This window comes from Homarus americanus, unplaced genomic scaffold (assembly GCF_018991925.1).
Source record: "Homarus americanus isolate GMGI-L3 unplaced genomic scaffold, GMGI_Hamer_2.0 scaffold11022, whole genome shotgun sequence".
Taxonomy (NCBI): Eukaryota; Metazoa; Arthropoda; class Malacostraca; order Decapoda; family Nephropidae; genus Homarus; species Homarus americanus.
The window spans coordinates 16,531,067-16,552,718 of record NW_024737068.1 but is presented as its reverse complement, the minus strand read 5'-3'; the positions used below and the strand labels follow the sequence as shown (position 1 = coordinate 16,552,718).

At 45.2% G+C, this 21,652-nt stretch overlaps 1 protein-coding gene across 3 annotated transcripts in view; it reads left to right on the top strand.

Moving 5' to 3' along the window:
* LOC121873020 (rho-related GTP-binding protein RhoV-like) overlaps nucleotides 1-21,652 on the top strand; it is a 119,809-nt gene that overhangs the window by 26,342 nt on the left and 71,815 nt on the right. Inside the window, exon 3 of one of the 3 annotated variants that reach the window (XM_042376290.1) lies at nucleotides 17,012-17,038. The exons of the other annotated variants lie outside the window; for them this stretch is intronic. Coding sequence (XP_042232224.1) covers nucleotides 17,012-17,023 — 12 coding nt within the window. The 3' untranslated portion in view covers nucleotides 17,024-17,038. Of the gene's footprint in view, nucleotides 1-17,011; nucleotides 17,039-21,652 lie in introns of those variants that run through there. 3 annotated transcript variants of the gene reach the window in all.

The following is a 21,652-nucleotide window of genomic DNA, read 5'->3' as shown; positions in this document are numbered from 1 at the left end:
AAAAACAATATCCGTGTGTGGTGAAGAGGAACGCCAGGCGATACTGACTGCTCGTCCTGGCGCTCTTTATATGACAGTTCTGGTGGCGGGGCATCAGGACGGGGTGATCACTTTCGTACCCTTGACTGAACTGAGGGATAATCGAGACTATTTATGGAGGTACTCACTTGTTATGGCCTGATAGGTATTACTGTTGAGAACCACATGGGAGTATTCATGGCACGGAGGTCAACCCAAGCGAAGCCACTAATGAAAGCCATAATGTTATGGTGTCTTGTCTATTTAAGGCTCCTGTCATAAAAACCTCTGCCAGTACGAGCACCCAGCTGCTTATGGGAGCGTCGCCAGGCGGACGGCTGCTATATTCTGCCAGCAGTAGCGCTCTTTTACGTACCAGAATAAATTTTGTCATGATCGGCCGTCCAGTAGTGCGTGCTAAAGGGCTACGCTAGTTGAGGAGGGCGCCAACATGGCCACTGGAGGCAGGCTAAGCTAACTCTGGCAGCGTGATTCACTACAGGAGGTCTTGTTAACGTGTGTATACTGTACATTCAAGGGGGTGCTGTAGGGGGGGGGGGTATTCACTTTGATGGCGCGTCTTTCCACAAGGCTGGAAGACATTAACGACTGTTAGTCATCTTGTGTTTGTACGAAGTTTTAGTCAGTTTACTCATTCACTGGAGCTGTGAGTTCTGTCGTGTTGTTGTCTCGCCTCCGTTAAGGTGATACTTGTGAAGTTTGGTTTGTTTTCAATCACAGTAGTAACAGTTTCGTGTAGACCAGGTATACAGGTATTAGGTGTCTGGCATTTATGTAGACTTTGGCTGAGAATTATTGTATTCCATTACCAGGGTAGTTGTGGCACTGCATTTACTGGTCTTATTATGCTGTGGTGTAGGCCGTGGTGGTGATGGTTGTGGTGTAGGCCGTGGTGGTGATGGTTGTGGTGTGGTGGTGTGTGGTGTGGTGGTGATGGTTGTGGTGTAGGCCGTGGTGGTGATGGTTGTGGTGTAGGCCGTGGTGGTGATGGTTGTGGTGTAGGCCGTGGTGGTATGGTTGTGGTGTAGGCCGTGGTGGTGATGGCTGTGGTGTAGGCCGTGGTGGTGATGGTTGTGGTGTAGGCCGTGGTGGTGAGTCATGGTGGTAAGAGTGTTGATCACAAAACACTGAGCTTTACACCCGTGAGCGCCTTGTCGGGGTGAATGGTGACGTATGGCTCTCTCTCTCTCTCTCTCTCTCTCTCTCTCTCTCTCTCACCGCGTGTAGATTATTCGGTATTCTTTCATTCTTCACTTCTCTCGTCTCTTCCCCTGCCTCGTCTGTTCTTCTTATCTTTCTTTATTGCTTTTTACACCCGCCATGCTTCCATTATCTCTTCTCTAACTTTTCCCTACACTTGTCACCTTCCTATTGGCTCACACAACAAGTTACAATTTATAGCCTTACGTCTTTTAGCACCATCATGTAAGTGTTGGCTACTGAGTCATGTCTTAGTGCTTGGTGCAGTGTGTGTGAGAGAGAGAGAGAGGAGGGGATGATGATGATGATGCGTGGTCTTGGCATGGATGATTACTTAATTAAATAGAGCATGATGACCGTCACATTATATTTAAGAGACTCGGGGATATGCAGAGGGCCGGACATTGAGCAACACTTTTGGTGATTTACTTCGAGTCTTACATAGGAACAAAAGTGAGCCTCGTGTTTTCTGTCTCTTGGATGAGTCTCTGAGAAGCAACGTGGGTTTGTTGACACTATTCTCGGGCGAGGAGACTGTTTCCTCTCTTCTGTTAAAATATTGATGTGGAGGAGAGACGTGAGGTGAGAGAGAGAGAGAGAGAGAGAGAGAGAGAGAGAGAGATTGTTTAAAGCGACATAATTTCACCATTTTCTGCGTCAATGCTTAAAAATTTTCTCCTCGGATTCAGTGAACACTATACATGGAACTCGATGTTATAAAGAAGACACCTTAATTTCTATGCTGTTAAATCTCGTCCTCGGGTATACTGAATTCTGTACTACCATTAACCTTCAGTGTGAAATAATGTCAGCAGATGCATGGATTGTGATACCCTCCCCCGAACTATTTATATATATGAAACTTTTGCCAAATAAGAGGAAGTGTCGGACTGGAATGCTGCCCCCACAGTGAAAGTGTTGCCGCACGAATGTTTGGTGGGGAGCGTGAAGCTGTGGTCAAGGGCGGGGGATGCACATGTCAAGAACAGCAACAGTGGCCGTGTGTGTGTGTGTGTGTGGCACCGGGGAGGAGACCAAGGACGCCTGTCGCAACACCTACAGTTACCCACTGGACACCCTGCCGCTCCATCTCTGAGGGGGAGTGTGGGGCACCAGTGAACCGTGGAGGTCTGTCACGAGTCTCTTGTTGTTGGTGGTAGGTTGATCTTACAGCACCTCGTGGGTGGGACTCTACTGTTCGTGTTGGGTTTTATCAGCTGCTTACTTATGATAAGTCAATTTGTAGTTGTCTAATCTCACTGGCACCACACTACACCTCCCACCACCACTACACCCCTCCACGACCACTATACCCTCCACTACACTCTCCACCACCACACCCCTCCACCACACCTCCCTCCACCACCACCTCTCCACCACCACCACACCCCGTTAGTTTGCCAGCTCAGCCTTTGCCACTGACTGCCCCCGGGCGTGGTTGCCGCGAGACTCCGGAGCCAGCCAGCCACCATCAAGATAAGCAATAAAGCAGGTGCCACTAACGAGGGTTCACCGTACATGGAGGCGGAACAAATGAATGGTGATGAAGGGAATATTTTGATGTGCGTGGAGGGTGGAGGAGGTGGCGTGCCGCAGATACTATAGCGGGTGTGGGGGTGTGAATGTTGGGGGCTGTGAGACCCCGCTAAATATGGGGACTGATAACTGGAGGGTTGGTGGAGGGGAGGATACAGGTTATACGCAGAGGGTGAGGAGGGTCTATGATATTGATGGAGGGAGGAGAAGGAGGCCTGTGATGGTGGAGGATGAGGAGGAGGGCCTGTGATACTGGTGGAGGGAGGAGAAGGAGGGCCTGTGATACTGGTGGAGGGAGGAGAAGGAGGGCCTGTGATACTGGTGGAGGGAGGGAGAAGGAGGGCCTGTGATACTGGTGGAGGGAGGAGGAGGAGGGCCTGTGATACTGGTGGAGGGAGGAGAAGGAGGGCCTGTGATACTGGTGGAGGGAGGAGAAGGAGGGCCTGTGATACTGGTGGAGGGAGGGGAGGAGGAGGGCCTGTGATACTGGTGGAGGGAGGAGAAGGAGGGCCTGTGATACTGGTGGAGGGAGGAGAAGGACCTGTGATACTGGTGGAGGGAGGAGAAGGACCTGTGATACTGGTGGAGGGAGGAGGAGGAGGGCCTGTGATACTGGTGGAGGGAGGAGAAGGAGGGCCTGTGATACTGGTGGAGGGAGAAGGAGGGCCTGTGATACTGGTGGAGGGATGAGGAGGGGGAAGGAGGACCTATAATATAAATAATGTTACAGGATATGGAACCTCATGTCGTGGCAGCGGAAGACGATGGGGTGAGTGTCTGAGCCAAGAAGAAAGGTTGTGTTGTATATTAACTCTGGTGACGCACAGTATATCCGGTGGGTCGTGCCTTGATCCATCTTGTATCGATGGATGGATCAAGCTGCCACCAACCCGCGTGGGACTGATCAGCGGGTAATGGTCGTGTGTGAGATTGATGCGTCTTCATTATCCACCCGGGTATCAGCTGACGCAGTCCTCCTCTTGTACTATATCATGGTGGTGTTTCCGCTCGCCTCACCTTCCCCACACACAGACTCACACCATCCCATATGCTTACTTACATACCTGCCTAGTGTTTGGACGTGTGTGTGTGTGTGTGTGTGTGTGTGTGTGTGTGTGTGTGTGTAATTCTAGTAGACTATGGGCAAGTTTCTTTACGCCATTTGCCTCTGTCTACCCAGCAGTAATTGGGAACCTGGATGTTAATCGATTTGTGGATCGTATTCCGGGGTAATGGTTAGCCAGTGCAGTTGGCTAGTTGTCCGGTCTTCTGGGACTATTCCTTGACACTGGGTCATGCAGCTCGTTAACTCAGAGTGTGGTTGTTGTGTTGGCGACAGCTTCTACACCTTAACAAATTCACGGCTAGGTGACCCTTGGGCCGGCCATCCTCGATTTCGAGGGGCTTCCATTATATTATATTATATATAGTAGGCTTCCGTGAGCATTGTTTTAGTGGATATGGGATTCTAGAAGTCAGTGTGTGATTATAATTGTAGAAAGTGTGTTTGTAACATTGTCTTTTATTATCAGTAGTTGTATAAAAACACACACACACACACACACACACAGGACGCGTGGCAGGCAGGGAGGCTGAAGAGGGCCGCGCTGTGTCCTTCACTCCTGGACACGGGCCGGAAGTGTCACTGCCGTAGCCTTCACCTGGATTGCTCTTAATTAGCCATTCTTCCGCTGGCCTCAGATGTACCTACCACCTCGTCCCCTTGTCATGTTGAAACTTATTGTGTTCCTCGTTGGGGATGACATTGTGCTGATGGACACCGATACTTTTGTGGTGTGATGATGTCAGTGAGTGTGATGAGTTACCGATATGCTTTATATTAGGTAGATGATATGGCAAGATATGGGTGTTGTTACCATTCTTTCATAGTACTTCTCGTCAACATTAACTGGACGCCGATATCACCAAAAGTGGAAAGCTGTACAGTATGAGAGAAGTCTTTCAGTCTATCAACACAGGAATAATATTAAGAAACATTAAAGTTATTAAAATTTGAGTTTCAGAGAAGGGAAGGTGTCGTCAGTCTCGTGGTAATCATTTATAAACATTTGCTTTTGAGGTGACACCATACCCCCATAGTGCCTGTGTGTGAGGACAGAGATGGTTAATGTTTTATTAACCCCTTCACTACAGGAACGCCACTTTTAATGTTGTTTTTTGGCAAACTCCAGACGATTTTATTCGGCTCAGATGGAGGGGAAGGGCGTACACAAGGGGTTAGTAGACTGTCTCCATTAAGAAGTTTGTGAGTGCAGGTGAGAACAGCTCCAGCCAGACTTGACCTACAGCCAGTGGCAATTATGATGAAACATAAAACATTATAGTGTTCCTTCATCACTACCACTCTGCTACCCAGGCCACCTACAATAAGCGGTGTATTTGTTGAATATAGTGTAGTCATATGTATAATTTCACTGCCTATATCATACCACCCAAGATGGCGGCCACGTGTTAGGAAAACGACCAGTAAATATATCATGATGAAGATGTAAGATATAAAGTGTGTGTATGGTGTAGTAATTATATAATTTATATATAAGCGATGAAGGAATATATATATATATATATATATATATATATATATATATATATATATATATATATATATATATATATATATATATATATGTGTGTGTTGGAGTTTTAGGACAATTTTGTATTACATTTCGTGTAGTAATATGTTGCTGCTGGGGTGAACCAGCAGCGGGGGCCCCGGGTGATGCGTGTTGATTCATCTACTGTGATTGATTGCTGTTGTGGTGGCCCCTGTTGACGGCCCCCTTCAGGTTATGCAGGAATGTCGCCGTGGGTGTATGTGGGCGGCGACAGGGGCGTGGGCGTGACCATACTTGGATGGCGGTGCGACCTCTCAGGGTCAGTGTGGCGCTGCGTGTTCCACTGTACCCGGGGCTGTTGGTTGGTGGCCGTCCATCGTGTACCGGTATGTCCTCTCCTTCCGCCCGTCAGCATGTGAACAGTGCGCCCTACCTTACTTTATCACCAGTATCCTCACCTCATTGTCCATGGCCCACCTTGTAAATGAAAAACTTCTTTATTTCTAACTACTGTTCACAGACCCTCACATTAGGTCACTGCGATTTACGTATTTATGTATTTTTGGCGATGTTTGAGGTTAACTTATATGGTCAGTGTCCAAAGAGGGTCTCATCCCTGCCCAGCCAACAGTTTCCTGAATTAGAAACAATTTGTATGTGCTTGATTTTTATCTCCAGTATTTTGAGTCTCTCTCTCTCTCGACAACTCTACCCTGACAATTGTGTTGTCTTTTTCTATCAATCATCCGTCTTCATCTGTCGGTATCTTTCTGTTTTTCATCGCCGTATTTCGAGAATTCTTTTTTATGTCTCCATTCTGTCCGTCTATCTCTCGTCATTCAGCCATCGTCGAAACCTTTTATCGGTGGAGTGTTAACTTAGTACTGTGTTGACGGCGATGTTTTGCCAGAGGAAGATTGTGTGGAGAGATAAACTGTCCACCGCTGTCACCAATCGCATACCACCACTGAAAAACTGTAATAAACAAAACTCACAGGTTTCCTTTGTGTGTGTGTGTGGAGGATGACAGCCAGTAGTACTAGCAGCAGGTGTGTGAGGCCTTGTGTTGTTGTCGTCGCCGTCTTTATATCAATAGCCCATCCTGCGCCGTGCCTCTTCTTCTGTTGTCTCTTTCACTCTTGACGTGGCTACTATAACTCTTTACTAACCCAAGCTCCTCCCGGTAGCCAAAGTAAATGTAGAATTGAAGGTTATTTTTGTTTTGAATAGTGTACCGTACGAAGAGGACATTATCGTTCGCATCTTTGAGTCGCCTGGAAATGTAAACAAGAAGATCGTACACGGAGCGTTTTTCTATCGTGATGGAGTAAACACACACACTACTCCTCTCGTTGATTGGATTGCTGGGTAACTGCCCAGTGTTTTATAAAGCTGACCTCCTTCCTTCAGGGATTCCAGTGGCTCCATCCTAAAAGAGTTAGTGATCTATCCTGGACACCGCGGCCTGGAGTTTTCTCTGCCTTTCGGGTTCAGATTTTGTGGTTCAGTGGTCAGCCGTGAATGTCCTGTAAAATGGATGGGTTTATGGGATGAGAGAGGTGGAGAGTAGCAGGAAGGGAGGAAAAGGTGTGGATGAGGGAAAAAGAGAGGTTATGTAAGTGGGAAAGAGATGCGGAGAGAGAGAGGGGGTGGAGGAGTGTTGCCCTGGCCGCTTCCGCCTCCATACCTGACGCCTCCTCCTTCCTCCCTCCCCCCATCTCCCTCTCCTCGTCTCCCTTGCTCTTTAGTTTTCATTTTTCCACCAAGTCTTTTCTTTCCTCCGTTATTTTTTGTCATCGTCTCATTTGTTTCTCATATTGTCTTCATATATTTTGTTTTGTTTCGCGAAGTGTCTTAATGTTTTTCTCTCCCATTCTTAAACAAATGCCTCTCTACAAAACCACATCTTTTATTTTATATTAATTCTTCAAATTTTTCTGTTGACCTTATTTATTTATCGTTGGTTATTTATATTTGTTCCAATCTCGCTTCTCACGAGTCCGCCTCCACGGGAAGGATTATAATGTGTTTCTTCTTCTGTTTATTTGTTTGTTTATGTTTTAGTCATTCGTTTGGCTGAAGTCTCATGGGGAGGGGTGGGGGTAGGCTTCACTTCATCAACCCCCTCCCAAGGTTTCTCTCCAGGGTTTGACTAGCTGGTGATCAACTAGGCTGTTAGTGGCTGCTTGACCAGGTAGGATCAGGTAATTATCTCACTGCTGTAGGGACTTTGTGTTGTGTTTAATGTTAGATGTTTCACTTGCTTCCACACCTGTAACTCAATGGTGCTGACTGACTGACTGACTGACTGACGGAAGGACAAACTAACTGACTGATTGACTGGCTGACAAACTGATTAATTAACTAACTGAATGACAGGCAAACTAACTTATGATTGACTGACTGACTGACTGAAGGACAAACTGAATTAATTAACGGACTGACCGACAGACAAACTAATTAACTGACTAATTACTGACTTAATTTCACAATTCATTCCTTTCCTTTGGTTTGTGTTTATCCCGTGGTTTGCCTTCTTTCTCTTCCTCCTTCTCCCTCATACTTCTTATCTCTTCTTCTCCTCCTCCTCTACCTTCCTTCTCTTCCTTCCCTCTCTTTCTCCCCCACTCATCTTCCTTCCATCTCTTCTTTATCCCTTTCTTCTTCCCCCTCTTCTCCTCTCCTCCCTCATCTTCCCTTCCCTCTTCATTCATTTATACATCATCCTATTTCCTCTACACATTCATCATCTTTCATGTGTTATTCAGTATCACTTTCGTTGTTACATACAGAGTCTCTTAAGAAATATGTATACACTCTACCTTAGGGAGATCGTGTGAATGTTTGTGTTACAGCAGCCACATTATCTTCACTTGTTGATGTGTGAAGGCCGGGTGTTAGGTGGTCTGTGTATATCTCTTGAGACAACCTGTAGTGTTCATTTACCCATAAGCTTTTCCTTCCTCTTATGTTTTATTTATTTTTATTCTGACATCAGGAAGGTGTTTTATTGTATTTGGTAGCTAATACAGAACGAGGTGTGGAGGTACAGGTACAGTACAGAGTTTTAAACCTGTGGGTGCTTGCTGGCCTGTGTCGTGTTGTGTCGTGTTGTCGTGTCGTGTCGTTGCGTAGTGTAGTGTTGTGTAGTGTAGTGTCTCTTGGTATTACTTGAAGATCGTCCCCTAACCCTCCATCCCATCCAGCTTACTGTGTATCACCTGGTGATTAAATACCATAACTACCTGGGGGAGGGGTTAGGTTAGATCGTGTTAGGTCAGGTTACATTAGGTTAGGTTAGCGTTACATTAAGAACATAAGAATGGAGGAAACTGCAGCGGGCCTATTGGCCCATACTGGGCAGTCCCGTTTACACCCAACCCCTATTGCTCATATAAGCATCCAACCTATGTTTGAAGCTATTCAGCGTATTCGAGTTAATGATGATATTTGGTAACTTGTTCCATTCATCCACTACTCTGTTTCCAAACCAGTGTTTACCTATTTCACGCCTAAATCTAAATTTGTCTAATTTAAAACCATTGTTACGAGTTCGCTCCTGGTTGGATAGTTTGAGCACCTTTGTAATGTCCCCTTTGTTTAATAGCCCTGACTCTACTTATACACCTTTGATTGTCAGTTTCACCCTACGCCTCGAGGAGTGCAAATTAAGATGCTTTTAACTTGTCTCTATAATTAAGGTTCTAATGCCCGGATTAGTCTTATTATTCTCCTTCAATTTCTTTCCAATGATTCTATAAACCATTCTGGTGGAATACGGTGACCAGAACTGAACTGGTGTAATCCAGGTGCGGTCTCACAAGCTAAGATACAGTTTAGGATGACCTCGCTAGTCTTGTAACTAACACTCCTTTGTATGAACCCAAGTACTTTATTAGCCTTGTTACGAGCAAAAACACATTGTTTACTTGGCTTAAGGTTCCTACTTATCATTACTCCTAAATCTCTCTCGCAGTCGGATTTCTCTATGGCATCGTTGTTCATCTGGTATCTGGTTTCCCTGTTTACATCTCCTATACTGAGTACTTTACATTTGTCGACATTGAATTTCATCTGCCATTTTTCAGACCATTGGAAAAATTTGTTTAGATCTTCCTGTAGTTTTGCCGAGTCCTCGTCAGATTTGATAACACGTCCTATTTTAGTGTCATCAGCAAATTTACTTATGTTGCTGTCTATGCCGATATCTATGTCGTTTATGTATATAATAAATAATAATGGTCCAAGTACTGAGCCTTGGGGAACTCCACTTGTGACGTTGCTCCAATGGGACTTAGTGCCGTTAATGCTCACTCGCTGTTTCCTGTCCTGTAACCACGCCCTAATCCATTTAAGGATGTTACCTTTGATGCCATGTGCTTCTACCTTTCTAATTAGGTGAGGTCAGCGTTGGGTTAGGTTAGCATAAGGGTGGTTAATCTTCAGGTGAAGTATGATGGGGTTAATCATGAGGTGAACCTTTGTCTCCTGCAACAAGGCAAGGAGGCAGACGAGGCCAACAGGAAGCAACCCCCCCCCCCTGTGATGAACGTTCCTCCTCCTAACACAAGACGTAACCTAACAACACACCCAACAGTTACACTTGAGCCAAAACACATAAATTATATACACAAACAACAGTTAAGGTTGAGTCTCGGTGTGATTTGTTTGTTGTCTTGTTTGGCTGATGCTTCTCTAATTAGTGACTCTTACATTTATAGTTACGAGGAATGTTTATCTTACGAACCTCTGTGACTCTGGAGCCCGGGTGTTGGTGTGTGGCACAACCTCCTTCACCAGATAAACAAACAAACAAACAAACAAACACACCCAGGATCCGCGCCGGTATCCACTCCCATTCAAAGGTGTAGCGGGGGATGACTCACGCTCTCCCGGGCGCTGTCCTTAAAGGTGAGGTGCCCAGCCTGACCTCCGGGACTCTCAGCCTTGTTATGGCCGGCGCCCTCGTCGATTTCCCAGTGTGGTCGATTTAAAGGCCAAGAGGGAGCTTGATATTCAAAGGGTTAAAGGTGAACAGTGGATTGTTTTATTTCCTATCAGTGTTGTGTATGATCAGATAAAACAGTTTGTTGATAGAAGAGTGGCTGTGTGTGTGTATAAGATCCTCGTGTGTACTTTAATCCCATGTGTACTTGACGGTGTGTGTGTATAGAACTTGATGCTCTCAACAAACACGTCGGAATGTGACGGCAAACTGGATCTGTGTGTCATTATCTGTGACGCTACACCCGGGGACCGTCCAGGTGACACATCCTCTCCCGGGAACTGTGCTATTGACGACACCAGGAAACCCGACTCCCTGTAGGTGGGCCTAATGTCCATGTTTGTGGCCCACCTGTCCTTTCTCTCATCTGTGTGGCCCACCTCTCTTTCTCTCATCTGTGTGGCCCACCTGTCTCTCTTTCTCTCATCTGTGTGGCCCACCTGTCTCTCTTTCTCTCATCTGTGTGGCCCACCTGTCTCTCTTTCTCTCATCTGTGTGGCCCACCTGTCTCTCTCTCTCATCTGTGTGGCCCACCTGTCTCTTATCCTCTCTTTCCTTATTGCTTTACCTCAGTGAGTGACGTAAACCTTGACGCTGTTAACACGTATCTGAATGTGTGGTAATGTGTTTGACTGACGACTAAAGTCTGTCGGTGTTGTAAAACTCTTAACGGAGTGACTCACAGGACGGCGAAGGTGACCATGTGGCCGATACACCTCGTGAACCGACAGTATTTCAACTAATACAGGTATATCATTCATTTAGTGTCATTGGATCACCTGAAGATTAAGCCTCCTAGCATATTTCACCTGATGATTCAACACCCAAACGCTAACCTAACCTAACCCCCCAGGAAGTATTAGGGTGTTTAGTCATCAGTTTAAATATGCTAGAGTGCTTAATCTTCAGGTGATCTCTTTTATAAATTCAGAAACAACAGTCTAAGGTTGAATATACTGTAGATGGAGGACCAGGTAACTACTGTGATTTAAAGTATATCATCATTACTCTGCATCAAAGTTCATTATTATTCGGTGTCATCATTTTATGCGCGTGGAGGAGTACGGTATTTCTCACCCTCCCATCGACCACTGAGACAGACAGAATAACACAGAGACAACGTGAACAGCAACAGCCACAGTACTGACGTGACTGAGGTGTTCGAGTGATGTAATTCTCTTAAAAGCAACTCATGTTATCAGAAATGAGAAGTCGAGGCTTTATGTGTTAAGGCTGTGAGAGAGATTACTGTATATAGGACTTGGAAGGAGGGAGGTGAGGTGAGGAGGAAGGGATTGTGGTAATTACATCTCTGGCGACGCAACAGCTTAAGGAGGAAGGGAGGTGAGGAAAGTGGGGAGGAAGGGAGGTGAGGAAATTGGGGAGGAAGGGAGGTGAGGAAATTGGGGAGGAAGGGAGGTGAGGAAAGTGGGGAGGAAGGGAGGTGAGGAAATTGGGGAGGAAGGGAGGTGAGGAAATTGGGGAGGAAGGGAGGTCAGTAAAGGTGAGGAGGAAACCAGGGAGAGAGGCAGCCAGATTAAAGTCTTTAGCGACCCAGCATTTCTCCTCCCCCCACTGGACACCTTAACCTCGTGTTTTCACCTGGTTATTGCACCCCAGGATTTATTTTACATCACCTTTACAACTTTTTTCACTCCTTTAATGTCTTGATATTTTTGCCTCGTTACCTGGTGGTTAATTACGCCGCTCGATCAGGAGTTGCTCTCAGCCTCACCAAGCACTTGTGTTGAGAGTGGATAAGCCTCATCATTTATTGTCTCGGACTTACATGCGAGAATCACCATCACTCACTGGTTTGGAACTTCGTGTAAGATTGTTGATCTAATGCTCCGGGGATTTGTTAACAATTCAGAATTTCAGATATAAGATTCGTTATGGGCCACTGCGGCACATTGTTGAACTGTGTGACTGAGGAGCTTCGCTTAGCTCAGTGTACTGCCGATACGGATCTTTCTTAAGCTCCAAAAATCGCTGCAGCTGGGTATCGTTAAACTTCATATACTGCCATTAGGGAAGGTTCGTTAAGCCCTGGGGACGCTCGTCCACCATCACCATTACCATAATGATCCGGAAACACGAGCCTTTCTCGCCACAGCCGCCGACACCCTCGCCTCAGGATGTCTCCGTCTAATAAGGTCCTGCTGGGTGTGGTGGCTGCGGCTTGTGTCCGTGATGGCTCCTCCCAGTTTATGAAAAGCTTGGGTGTTTATCCGTGTCCTTAGCAATATCCTATAGGTGTGTCAGGTATAGTGTGTGCCCATAAGAAGGTCCTATAGGTGTGTCAGGTATAGTGTGTGCCCATAAGAAGGTCCTATAGGTGTGTCAGGTATAGTGTGTGCCCATAAGAAGGTCCTATAGGTGTGTCAGGTATAGTGTGTGTGCCCATAAGAAGGTCCTATAGTGCTTCAGTATGGGTGTGCCTGCAAGATGTCCCGCAGGTGTGTCAGGTATAGTGTGTGCCCATAAGAAGGTCCTATAGGTGTGTCAGGTATAGTGTGTGCCCATAAGAAGGTCCTATAGGTGTGTCAGGTATAGTGTGTGTCTTTAATATCCAATTGGTGTGTGTGTGTGTGTGTAAAATCCTATAGATGTGTTGGGTATAGTTGTTATGTCCCTGTAAAGTCCTACTGGTGTGGTAAGAATGTTTGAAGGAAGGTAGTGAGTGTATAGCTTCTTTACATACTAACACAGGTATTATGGACGCAGCCTTTACCCACAAGTTCATGAAAGTTTGAAGTCGTGTGTTGGTGAGACCACACAGGAGCAGCTTCTGTGTCTTCCAGGGTGATAGTGTGTGTGTCAGTATGGCGAGAGGCGTGGTCGAGAGATAGAGGTGGTGAGGATGGTAAGAAATGAAGGAAGAGGTGGAAATGCTTGGAGAGGTAAGGGGAAGGTCAGGTAGTCAGGTAGGCCTCCCACCGCCACTGTTGACTCCATCGATCAGGTAGGTGGGTCGCCGCTCCTATTGCCGCTCCACCCACGGAATGAAGGTATTTTGCCTGTGGCCCGTCACCCCGCTAAGGTTTTTTTATTTGTGGACTACTAAGGGCAGAGGCGTAGACCCATAGGCACATGAGGCCACGTTATACACACCTGGCACCGAGGCACTGCTTATATCTTAGCGGTAAACCTCTAGGTGTGACGGTCATAATCCACCGTCGAAATTAATGGTAGACAGAGGCCCACTACGGTAACTCAAAGTCACTGTGAGCTCCTGCCATACAACTTTAAGGCGTGGATCCCTAAAGATTAGCGGGAGCCGTCATTAACATATTTAACTCTGGAGGAGCCTCACCGCCTGCCGTCCTGCCCAAGTTTAGTTCCCGCGATCCCTCCCTGCTGACGTCACTTGTCATCTTCACACCGCTATATATATACATACACACAAAGCTATAAATAGGTTATAAAAATATGATGGTTAATATAGGGTGGGAACTCAATGAACTGACCCCCCCCCACCCACCACACACTTCCCAACATCTCATTGTACCTCGACATTCTTCAAGAGAATTGTGACCCGAAGATTGACTGTGGATTGTGAACTGTGGTGATATGTCTTACGTGGACTAAGTAAACGCTGTGTGTGTGTGTGGGTCGGTGGTGATTTAATAATAATAATCATAAAGTAGTAACAACAGAAGTAGGGTAGGTCAGGGAAGGTGACCTCTCTCTCTAGTACAACAACTATTAACCTCGCCTCACAATAATCCGTGACGTCTTCCTGCTCCGCCACTGTATTATCCCGTCTCCTTCACCTGGCGGTAATTACCTCCCTCTTCTCTACTTATCACCTGGTCGTATCCATATACTCCCTCACGGTGCGGGTACGGGGGGAGGTGCGGGTGTGTGGGTAGAGTACTGTATTCGCCGATTGTTTGTTGGTTGGGGATGATCAGGGTGGTGGAGAGGTTGATCAGGGTGGTGGGGGGTGCTGGGGGTGGTGGTGGTGTTTATATTATCGGTGGTGATGGAGGAGGTTACAAAGACTCACTAATACAGCCAAAAAGTGAAACTTACAGGTGATAAAGTATAGACTCTATAGGTATATCCTCCACTTAAATGCGTCCCCTCACTCCACACTGACACACACACACACACACACACACACACACACACACACACACACACCGACACACTCTACCTGTGAAAGGATGACCTACAGTACTTATAAAAAATCCTTGTGTTCTTGGTTCTACCAAAGAAATCATTACTTTATTTTGTTGATATATATATATATATATATATATATATATATATATATATATATATATATATATATATATATATATATATATATATATATATATATATATATATATATATATATATATATTTGTGTGTGTGTATTATCAAGGTCGATTCAGCTGGACACTCCCATCCGACATACCTCCCAGTCGCCCTCACCTGTGTCCCAGCCCTCGTACAGGCAGCCACACCCACGCACACTTCGTCCTGCTGGTGCTGCTGTCGTGGTGCGCGCTCTTTAACCTCCGTGTTCGCTGATCCCTAACGTTGCTACAGCAACCATCATCCCTCTTGTCCTCATTACTGAGAGCACCTCACTACCACCACCCCATCCAACACACCACCCATCACCTCACTCCCTCCACCCACACCATCACCCATCACCTCACTCCCTCCACCCACACCATCACCCATCACCTCACTCCCTCCACCCACACCATCACCCTTCACCACTTTACCATTATTGCTAATCACACACCACCTCATCACACACCACCTCATCACACACCATCATCAAAATACCACCGCTTCATCACACACACGCACACAGGTACACGCGCGCGCACGCACCACCACCCACCTTCCCTGTGTTGTCCGGCCGCCCACACCCTACCACCCACCATTTAGCGAGCCTCGTGAGTGGTCGGCGGAGTTTCTCTGACCAGTTGGCTATTTTTAGTAGTGACGTCACATGGTAAGCCTGCCAGGGCATGAGGTTGTGGGAGGGAGGGAGGGGGGGGGGGCTACAGCCTCCAGGTATCCATCACTGTCAACGTGGTGATTGAAACTGTGTATTGAGGCAGAAGGTTAACATTATTGACTCAGTGTACAAGTTAGTCTTGAAAAGGTAATTTGTTGAATGTAGTTGTATACATAATAATGATAAAATAACATGGAATATTACACCCAGCCTAGAAGGGTAGCTACTCGGTGCTGGTATTGACTGACTACCATGTTTGTATTGCTGTAGGATGTATGTATAATGGGGAAAATGGTAAGAAATAGTCTCATTCTTCCCGGCAGACACTGTAATCCTCTCTCTCTCTCTCTCTCTCTCTCTCTCTCTCTCTCTCTCTCTCTCTCTCTCTCTCTCTCTCTCTCTCTCTCTCTCTCTCTCTCTCTCTCTCTCTCTCTCTCTCTCCTGCTGACACTGAACAAATGTTAACATCAGCGATGACATTAACTGTTAACTGATCGGTAGATACTGAGTGGTTAGTTTTGTATCAACACTTGAACCTGTTATGTAAACTGGTACTGGTACACAACTAACAGTCAATTAGCATAAACAGTTTATACTCCCAGTATTACAGTATCTATAGTTAACTGGCATAGAGATACTCCCCACCAACTATTAACAGTTAACTGGCATAGATACTCCCCCACCCATAGTTAACTGGCACATATACTCCTTGACCACTGCAATATTAACAGTTAACTGCCATATTAACTGCGATATAAACAATGAACGGGACAGGTAATAGAGACTGGGCCAGCAGGTACACCGATAATCTTGTCTAACGTGATAATTTAAATGGTGATACTGTAGCGTGTTGTACCCTGGCTGGAGGTGTTTCAGCGTAAGAGGCGGTACCCAATAATACCCATTGTTTAGTAATGGGTGGGTGATACTAATGGGTCCTCACCGATTAAACCATTATCGAGTAACAAGTGGGTGTAATAGGATTGTCTTTAAGCTACAGGTGACCAATGGGTGATTCTAAAGGTAACTAAACTACAAGTAGCTAATGGGTGGATTAAGCTTAGGTGATTCTAATTAATCATCTGCCGCCCCCCCCTCCCCTCCCCCCTCTCTAGTTAATAGGAGAAAATGTGTGGGAGAGGAAGTTATGTATGGTATAGCCTACACGAGATGCTGCTGCCTCCTCCCGTTGTGATTTATTGATAGGTGTTGGGAGGGTGACGGCAGACACTTTGCCCTCACCAGCCTAGTAACTCACAGCCTAGTAACTCTTCGCCAGCTATGTTTGTGTGGCGACTTGTGGCAACTGTACTTCGAATTTGATTGGCTATTGGCAATATTAATGGTTTTGTGAAGTTTTAAATGCCTGTCTCTAAATACGGGAACTACTCTGATATCTTGCACCAGCCAATTCTCTCACATTGCTATTACATGGCTGTACTACATGTTTAGTTCAGGCTGAATTTATAGATATTTTAATTACGCTATAAATCCTGAGCCAAGGCGTTCCGAGGCCCGAGCACTTTAAGGCCTGGTAATGACGGAGGAAAGTTGCCTTCTCCTCGTCCATTGCATGTTACCGGGTCATTATTGGACCCCTGAGCCCTGCGTGGAGATATTTATTGTGGTAGGATGTAAACTGGCTTTTATCACGGGGGTTAACGGCGCCCGGTTTGTTTACTTGTTAAGGTGGGGCGCTGAGTGGCGGCTGATCAAAAGATGCTGCCAGCTGACCTCCCACCACTGCCTCTCCTCACATTCTGGTCCCCCGGTAAAAAAAAAAAACTTGTGTGTTGTAGTGTTTATTTCTATTGTTTGACTGTTTTCTTGTTTGTGCTTTTTGGTTGTTATGAAAGAACTTGTAAAAAAAAAATCGTTTGTAAATACCGTACATGATGTTAAAGTTTTACGTAGTCTAGTTAGTTGGGTTGGGGCAAAAGTTGTCTGGTTCAGTGTTGATTTACACGTTATGTCTTAAGGAGAGACGATGTGTTAACAAGAAGCTAATATGGAGGAATTAGATTATCGAGAATATTATTTATCAGAAGATCAACCATAAGTATTTTAAACCAAAAGTTGATTAAGTTTTGTTTCCAGTGAGTACATGGAGAAGATTGTTTTATTAAGTTTAGATATACCCGGTAGATATATGTTGGCGTTAAGGATATTACTCATTGTTAATAAATAATGCTGGTTGGAAGAGTTTACATGTATCATATAAAGATTAGCAACCCAAGGACTAACCTAACCCAACCCAACCAGTAGAATTTGGGTACTTTATAATCAGGTTAAATAATCTAGGGTAGTCTAATCTTGGAATGCTTCGTTTATCTCATTTTTATTCGTTTGTGTTGGGTGATCATTATCATTTGTGTCTGTATGTCTGTGGCAAGACTCCAGAACGGATATGCCCAATGATCAGACTTCACATATACAAGTATTGTTTTATTTCACTATGAGAACCCAAGACCTGATTTTGTTTTTTACGGTCAGATGGTCAAAGATCAGGGTCATAAATTTGAAAATGGCAGACTAGTTTTATTCCTAATGAAAGGTGTCCATAAAATGTGTGTGGCCTGATTATGTGTTGTGTGAGGGCTGTTGGGCCAGGTTCCATCACATGGCCTAAACTTTACTCTTACCTAACACAGTCTAGCTTGTCTAGATGAACATGTGAGTAACGTTGCCTGTCTCAACCTAACCTAACCTAACCTAACACTAACCTAACCTAACGTTGCCTGTCTCAACCTAACTTAACCTAACACTAACCTAATGAACGAACGAGTGACGCAACCTAACGTAATCTAACCTAATACTAATCTAATGACTGTAAGAGAAACGTAGCCTAACGTAACATAACTTACCGCTATGAACGAACAAGTAACCTAGCATAACGTAACGTAACCGGATGGTGTTTACTCTAGGGGGATTTCGACGGTGAAGGAGGTAGAGGAAATAGGAAGGCTATTGACAAGTGAATGACCGACGCAGGACATTGTGTTGGAACCTCTACTTTAAGCCTGCCTGGAGCTGCGGCCGTCGGCACACCTTAACAAGCTGGGTGGCGGGGTGAGGTTATACCAAGTTACCAACGCCTCCATAGATCACACCGAGGCGCATCCGGGAACTTCTCAAGGTTTCAGAGTGGAGTTGAACCTTCGCAAATTTCTACCTTAGATGTCAAGCTGTTGGCCTGTCACCAATATTGTACATTTGTTTATCTGTTATTTACGTGTTGAGGTTGGGTTTAAGGTTGGTAAAATATCCTGCAAGGCAAAATATAAGCCGTTATTTGACTTAGACCAACCCAACCAAGCGTCGACCTAACCTAACTCAGCGTCGTGTTGGCAGGTGTTGTTATTTACGTTAGCACTGTTGACGCCGCCTCGCCTGGTGTTACTTTCTGCACTAAACAAAACAAACAAGTCAAGGAAAAGGTTTGGTTAAGGCGGAGAGATTTGTAGTTACTCGGCGTCCTTGTTGAAGCCTCTCTCTCTCTCTCTCTCTCTCTCTCTCTCTCTCTCTCTCTCTCTCCTATGCAGGTGTAACAACGAGTCAACTTGAGAAGTTTTGTGTGAGGATGACAAAAAAATAGTTTGTGGTCTGCCATTGGTGAATGTTGTATTTGGTGAGGAAATGTTGAAGTGTTTGAAAATAAGTGATGGAAAATAATGATGGAAAAACACGTGATTACTTTATTTATTTATTATTGTTATTATTATTTTTATTATTATTATTATTACTATTTTATTCTTCATCATTATTATTATTATTATCATCGACAACCTTAACCAACAAGTATTCCCCTTGTATAGTATAAACATTTGGACACGATATACAGATAATTAAGTCACCAAGCATGACTCACCAGGTACAGTTAGTTGTAATCACCGAGCTTGAAGTGTTCCAGTGGGCGGACACACTCACGCTACACCGCAAGAAGTGAAGAGGGAAGTGTGTGTGTGTGGCGCCAGTGTAAGCAGTGTTAAATAGGCGAAGACTACTGCCATGAAATAACGCGCTTGTTTACCTGTTAACTAAGACTACTGCCATGAAATAACGCGCTTGTTTACCTGTTAACTAAGACTACTGCCATGAAATAACGCGCTTGTTTACCTGTTAACTAAGACTACTGCCATGAAATAACGCGCTTGTTTACCTGTTAACTAAGACTACAAATAACGCGCTTGTTTACCTGTTAACTAAGACTACTGCCATGAAATAACGCGCTTGTTTACCTGTTAACTAAGACTACTGCCATGAAATAACGCGCTTGTTTACCTGTTAACTAAGGATACTAACACACAACAGCGCCAGGGCAGGCAGAACGTTTGGGGTGAAGGGAAACGTCAGGCGCTGTTAATTGCCCGTGCTGGAGCTGTTTACATGGTAGGGACTTAGGTCATTATCCCTTCCCTCTCCTCAGGTCACTACCTCCACAAATTAGGTCAGTGAGCAGTGTTGCCAGTGAGAATGGTGGAGGGGCGACCTGTTGTGTTTACTCAGTGTTACCAATATCGCTCGGTGAGAAATCCAGATTGTTATGGTGTATTTACGTCACGAGTGGCAGTGTTACCATCGTCGCCTGAGGATGAATGTTAAGGACTTTGTTGAATTCATGTCATGTGTGACTGTTACCATCGTTCTCTTGTAGAAGTATTCAGGTGACTAATATATCAGCCATAAGAGTGATCCTCTTCGCCAGATAAAAAATACACAGAATTGTAGTGTATTTATGTTACGTATGGCAGCATTGCCAACGGCCCCTGGTGGAAACGGGTGTAATTACGTTAAGTGTAACAGCGTTACCAATCTCGGCGGAGGATAGTTTGAGTCACACCATATACAGCAGTGTTGCCAGCGTCGTCGTAGCGTCTAGTCGTAATTCCGAGATGAATATTAACACCATAATTACATCTTAACTTGTGTTAGCACCATTATAACGGCGCCAAGTGTGTCGTCAGTATTACCAGCTGATGAAGGAGTGTGAATGTTGTAATGTTGTGTGTTGACGTAATTAAGACTGAAAACGATGCATAATAACCCTGGTTGTTGTAACAGATAAAACATAACATTAATAATAACATAGTTAAGGCTGCTGGTCGTGGTAATTATTGTCTTTTTAGGCGGGAAGATCTACAGTGAGTGGGAGTGTTGGCTCCCGTCGTCAGGTACCGTACTCTTTAAGGTGAATTTATATATCTTGAACGTGGTTATATTTCTATTACAATTTAATTTATTAATTCAATATATACTTCAGTGAGCCTTGGGTCGCCTGGGAGGTATTGCTCTTACCCTCAAGTGGTCTGTTGCCACTTAAGTTTTGGGAAGACAAAAGTTTTTATTCCTCAAGTTTTCGTCAGATTTTTTTCATTTAATCTAGGTTATTATTTCCTTGATATCGGAGTTTTTTTTATACGTGAAACTTAAGACAAATATTTATTTGGTGAGGGAATTGTTTCTTGGCGCAACGAAGACCATTTGTCATGAGAAAACAAAGGCTGTGAAGAGGCGAGAAGTGTCGGTCAGTAGTAGAGGTGAGGTGAGGTGTCGTGTGGTAGAAGAGGTGAGGTGTCTTGTGGTAGAAGAGGTGAGGTGTCTTGTGGTAGGAGAGGAGAGGTGTCTTGTGGTAGAAGAGGTGAGGTGTCTTGTGGTAGAAGAGATGAGGAGAGGTGAGGTGTCTTGTGGTAGAAGAGGTGAGGTGTCTTGTGGTAGAAGAGGTGAGGTGTCTTGTGGTAGGAGAGGTGAGGTGTCGTGTGGTAGAAGAGGTGAGGTGTCTTGTGGTAGGAGAGGAGAGGTGAGGTGTCTTGTGGTAGAAGAGGTGAGGTGTCTTGTGGTAGAAGAGATGAGGAGAGGAGAAGTGTCGTTAAGGGCGATCGGTGGAACAGAACCTGAACCGCCACTACCGTGATAAATAACTCTCTCCTAAATTGGTCGATTTCACTTCCGGCTGCAGGTGGTAATTGGTCGTTATGGAGTGCTGATCACAATGAAGGTGATGATGGCGTTGGGGGGGAGGGGGTTGTAGAGGAGTAATGACCCCACTAGGCCGTGTGTGTTGCTGGGCCATAACAAGGTGGCGCCATTTTTAGTTCCATTATCTGTGTTACGTAGCCACTTGGAACCTTTTTTATTTGTGTAGTTGCATTAGGAACCTTGAGTCCAGAGACAGGTTAAAGCATCTTAATCTACACTCCCTCGAGAGACGTAGAGTGAGGGGCGATATGATAGAGGTGTATAAATGGAAGTCAGGGCTGAACAAAGGGGACAGTACAAAGGTACTCAAACTATCCAACCAGGAGCGAACTCGTAACAATGGTTTTAAATTAG